Raw genomic sequence first — 5475 nt, 5'->3', positions numbered from 1 at the left:
GGGTGGCTTTTTTTCTTGCATGCTTTCCCCTGCTCTTTCCCTCTAGCGCCGCCGGCTCCTTCCGTTTCCTGCGCCTTCTCCGTTGCGCCTGTGTCTCCCTGCTCCGGCTCACCGCTGGGTAACTACCCACTGTGAGCAATCGCTTTTTCTCTCCACAGGTTAGCTTGCCATAATAGGTGTAGACCTTTAGATAGTTTCAGAACCGTTGGCATTGATTGCCCTGTACTGCCCCTGATTACTATTTACTCAGTGGGGCATTATTACACAAACGTGGCTATGTCTCAACCCACGGGCCATACTCCATCACAATCTATGGAGACAGGCAGGGATTCTACCCCCTCTCCTATGCCTGCGCCTGGTGGATCCGTTTTCTCAGCGGAGGCTTTCCAGCGCTCTGTGTCTGAGGCCATTAGGGCCGCTATGGGCTCTGTCACTCACTCCCTCACCAAGTCTATATCAGATGCCCTCTCTACTCACCCTGGTGTCTCCAGTGACACGGCACAGCCCGATTTAACAGTACCTCACGCCTCCAGAACACAGTTGATTGGTGAGTCTAATGCCACCCCAGAGAGCGCGACCTCGCGCAAAAGAGCCTCATCCCGCCAGGCAGAACGGGCGAGGAAATGGAAGTGCGCTAGAGCACAGACTGATTTAGAGATCGACTCTGAGATCGACTCTGACGAGGAGGTTAGATGTGAGGATCTTGACTACCCCGATGAAGGTCTGTCTGATTCTGCCCCTGCCGATCCTACTCCGGCACCTACCCCGGCGCCTCCTGGCGTTTCGTCTGCTGATGTCTTCCAGGGACCTTCTGGGGTTTTGACGGATCCCCTAGGGGACCCCCTTTTCGATCCCGACAGTCTCCACCACCCCAGATCCGCAGAATGGCTCCCGCTTGATCACGTTGCTCAATACCTAGCAGCGCGTGTTCGTTGCCCTCTGACCAAGGAGGCTCGCAACAAGCTCAAAGCCGAATGCCCTAGACCCATTGTTGCTAATAAGGTCTGTGACACCCCATCCGTGGACCCCAAAATGGTCCAGTTTTTGGCAAAGTCTGGGTGGAACCCTAGAAGGGGGCTGGAGTCGGCCCTTAAGGCGACCCAGGACAAGCTCCTGGACCTTTTCGGCCCGTTGACAAAGATCTTTGAGTTGGCGGAAATCGCCAGAGAGACAGATACACCCGTTGATCCGGAGCATCTCCGAGGTTGGGTCCAAAGGGCCATATGTATAGCAGGAAATGTGAATACTTCCCTGTCAATAGAACGACGGAAAGCTATTTTGTTCAAGATTGAACCAAAACTGGTCAATTTAGCTCTCACTGAGGCCGGAGGAGAGGCACAGGGACTGCTCTTTGGAGAGTCCTTCATTAAGGACATGGGCAAGTTCGTGGGTGCCTTCACCGCCCTGGATAAGGCACAATCATCCATGAGGAGAGTGTTCCAGGGCCGTTTTTCCGCTAGGGCCGGCAATTACAGGGGCCGTTCTGCCGGCCGTTCGTCATTCCACGCCCGGGGTTCGGGCAGAGGCTCCTACGGTCAAAGATCCTTCTCTCAGCGATACTCATCCCAGGACACCAGGCAATCGCAGGGTTTCTTCCCATCCCGTGGTGCTCCCAGCCGCAGACCCTTCAGAGGTGGTTCCGGATTTCGTCGTCCCCTCGGTAAGTGTTCATCGTCCTCCTTTTTCTCCAATTTATGTAGGGGGCAGACTCCAACATTTTTCCCAGGCCTGGGAGACAATTACGTCAGACAGTTGGGTGCTATCCACTATTCGGGGATTTCAAATAGAACTAGTGCAGTCTCCGGTTCATATTCCTTTTCCTCCTCCCATCCCATCCGCAGGTCCCGCATCTCAGGCCATAGACAAAGAATTGACAGATCTTTTTCACAAAAGGGCCATCGAATTGGTCACGTCCCCTTCAGAGGGCCTGCTCAGCAGCATCTTCCTCGTGCGGAAGAAAGGGGGACAGATGCGCCCCGTAATAAATCTCAAGCCCCTAAACAGATTTGTGCGCTACAGGCACTTCAAGATGGAGGGTATTCACCTCCTCAGAGATCTTCTTCTGTCAGGCGATTGGATGGTGAAACTGGATTTGAAAGACGCTTACCTCACCGTTCCGGTTGCTGTCCCCTCCAGGGACCTTCTCCGTTTTCTGTGGAGGGGACAGGTATGGCGTTTCTCTTGCCTGCCCTTCGGTCTGTCGTCGGCCCCTTGGTGCTTCACCAAGCTCATGCGTCCGGTGGTGGCTTGGCTCCGCGGTCGCGGGATCCGGTTGATTATTTACCTAGACGACTTACTTCTTCTGGCGCAAGACCCTTCCGTCCTTCTCTCGCAATTACAGGTTGCGATGGACCTTCTGTCTCGACTGGGTTTCCTCATCAACCACGAGAAGTCGTCTTTGACACCCTCCAGGATTGTGGAATTCCTCGGCTTCTCGGTGGATTCCGTCTCGGAGACTCTCAGCCTTCCGCTGTCGAAGATCCGGTCCATCCGCAAGGAGCTGCGCAAGACGCTGGTGACCCCTCGGATTACTCTCCGCCATTTAGCTCGGATCATAGGGCTTCTCTCCTCCTCGATTCAAGCAGTTTTTCCGGCCCCCCTCCACTACCGAGCTCTTCAACGCCTGAAGCATGCGCACCTTCAGACCGGCGCCTCTTACGGGGATACGATCTCGCTGGATTCGGAGACTCGGGACGAGTTGGAGTGGTGGATCTCGAACCTTCAGGCTTGGAATGGGAAAGCCATTTGCGGACCGCGTCCGGACCTCACCATAGACTCGGACGCCAGTCTGCTAGGGTGGGGGGCCCACTGCGACGGAGTCTCTACAGGAGGACGTTGGTCTCGGGAGGAAGCTTCGCTCCATATCAACGCCCTGGAACTGTTGGCCGGCTCGTTTGCCATCCGCAGCTTTGCCAAGGACATCGCCAGTGCCTGCATTCGCCTTCGCATGGACAATGTGTCTGCTGTCCGTTATGTAAACTTCATGGGAGGTACCCGTTCCAGCATGTTGTCTCATTTGGCCAAGGAGTTTTGGTCTTTCTGTCTCAATCAGGAGATTACGGTGGTGGCGGAATATCTACCTGGTCTACAGAACATTCAGGCGGACTGGAACTCTCGACACCTCAAGGATTACAGCGATTGGAAGTTAGATGGGACGGTGTTCTCCGACATCTCGTCCATCTGGGGTCCATTCTATATCGACCTGTTTGCCTCTCGGTTGAATGCTCAGTTACCGCGTTTTTTCAGTTGGCGACCGGATCCAGACGCAGAGGCGGTGGACGCATTCCTACAAGACTGGCGCGGATCACTCCTCTATGCATTCCCACCGTTCGCGATGCTGCCTCGGGTTTTGGCTCAGGTGCGGCGTCAACAGGCGGAATTGGTGCTGATTGTCCCGTTTTGGACTTCCCAGTCGTGGTTTCCCCACCTGCTGGATCTACTCATCCTACCACCGTTTCTTCTTCCGGACTTCCCAGAACTTCTTCTAGACTCCGGAGGCGCGCGACACCCGCTCCTGGTGGGGGGATCTCTCCGTTTGCTGGCCTGCAGAATATCGGGCACCCCAGCCAGGGCGAGGATCTTTCGGACGCAGCTCGAAGACTCCTGGATCAGTCGTGGGCTCCGGGCACCAGAAGGGCCTATAGAGCAGCCTGGGGATCATGGACTGGTTGGTGCGTGGCTCGGAGTCTGGATCCCTTTTCAGCACCTGTCTCGGACATCCTAGAATTTTTGACGTCCTTATTTGAGGAGGGTAAGGCGTATCGTACTCTCAATCTCTTCCGATCGGCCATTTCATCCTTTCACCAGGGGTTCGACGGACGTCCTGCGGGTCAACATCCCCTAGTATGCCGCCTCCTCAAGGGATCTCGGATGTCTCGGCCTCCTCGTCCGCGTTTTTCCTCTACCTGGGACGTTTCCTTGGTTTTGGACCTTTTCTCTACATGGCCATCTAATTCTCAGCTTTCTCTGCGCCAGCTTTCGGCCAAGTTGGTTACCCTCTTTTGCCTAATCTCTTGCAAGAGAGTTTCGGACGTCAGGGCTTTGGATTTTGATGCACGATCTTTTTCTCCGGAGGGAGTCACTTTCAATATCTCCCGCCGAACCAAAACGCATATTCGTTCTGTCTCTTACCCCAGTTTTCCTGATATCCCGAACCTGTGCCCGGTTGCTTGTCTCCAGGAGTATGAGGCTAGGACTTCCACGCTTAGACCTCCTGGAAGCCTGCAGCTATTTCTCTCTTATCGCCGTCCGTTTGCCCCGGTTTCCACTCCTACTCTGGCGCGTTGGGTTAAGTGGAGTATGTCTTTAGCGGGTGTGGACACCTCTGTGTTCACGGCCCACTCTACTAGGAGTGCTGCCTCCACTTCCATGCTGGTCTCTGGAGCTCGTTTGGAGGATATCATGAGGATTGCGGATTGGTCGCGGGCTTCGACTTTTAAAGAATTCTACTTTCGCCCTTCTCTACATGCCTTCTCTTCGGTTGTGTTACAGCTTTAAACTTGCAATATGAGCCTCCGTGTCTTGAAATAAAATTGTGGGATTTTACTAGTTTATGACGTAAAGTCATGATTTTATGAAAGACACGGAGGCGAGTATTGCCCGCCCTTTAATTCCCCTCCCTTGGGTTATTGCTTGCTGGAATGTGATGTTCTTTACTCATGATGATCTGTATTATTGTGGAATTTTGATGGTTCTTCGTGCTTGCACGTGTCAGGCGGATGGAACATTTTCCTTTCATGCATTTTCATTCTTTTCGCAGGTTGACTTTCCTGAGGTGGTTCTCGCTGGTTCCAGTGGACTGGCGGTTTCCTGTTACAGTTCTGCAGTTGCAGTTTCGAGGAGTTCCCCTCTTGACAGAGGTTCCGGATGATGGCTCTCCTGCTCTCCGGTTTCTGAGTGTTTCCCGTTCGGATGGTTCCGGTTTGTTGCAGTTCGGTTGGAATTTCTGAGGTCCGGTCCGGTAGGAGTGGCATTGCCAAGAAAGAGGATGTGCTACGGACTAGTGGACATTATATTGGGGACTACGGTGGGAGGGACGGTTGCTATGGCAATATGTTAATTTGGTTTAACTTTTTCTTTGCTGCTGTGGTTGTCAGTAAAGAGAGATGATGCAATACTCGCCTCCGTGTCTTTCATAAAATCATGACTTTACGTCATAAACTAGTAAAATCCCACAATTAACCCCAAATAAAGTTCAGCCGCTCTAGTTGGTCTTTCCTGAAATGTTCTTAGTTGCATCCCACAGCAGAAGCCATGGTCCACAGAGAGCTTCCAAAGCTTCAGAGGGATCTCATTGTTAGAAGCAGTGGCGTACTGCCATTATAGGCAGACCACGCCGTTGCTATGGGGCCCGCGGGAGGGCATGAAAGGCTCCGCCCCCTACTCTGCACGACAATATAGTGACAGTTTATTCATAGTTTCAGGCGGCATTCTTGAACTTCTCCCTCCGGCTCCAACCCCACCCATTGTTCGGGC

At 53.4% G+C, this 5475-nt stretch overlaps 1 protein-coding gene across 1 annotated transcript; it reads left to right on the top strand.

Moving 5' to 3' along the window:
* Positions 1-208: 208 nt before the first annotated feature.
* Positions 209-4936, top strand: LOC120997155. The gene is made up of 2 exons (XM_040427119.1): positions 209-1660; positions 4760-4936. Exons 1-2 carry the CDS (start codon positions 277-279, stop codon positions 4762-4764), a joined length of 1389 nt encoding a protein of 462 aa, XP_040283053.1. The 5' UTR covers positions 209-276; the 3' UTR covers positions 4765-4936.
* Positions 4937-5475: the final 539 nt, after the last annotated feature.

Source organism: Bufo bufo, chromosome 4, assembly GCF_905171765.1.
Source record: "Bufo bufo chromosome 4, aBufBuf1.1, whole genome shotgun sequence".
Taxonomy (NCBI): domain Eukaryota; kingdom Metazoa; phylum Chordata; class Amphibia; order Anura; family Bufonidae; genus Bufo; species Bufo bufo.
This window is presented reverse-complemented; position numbering and strand designations above follow the sequence as displayed.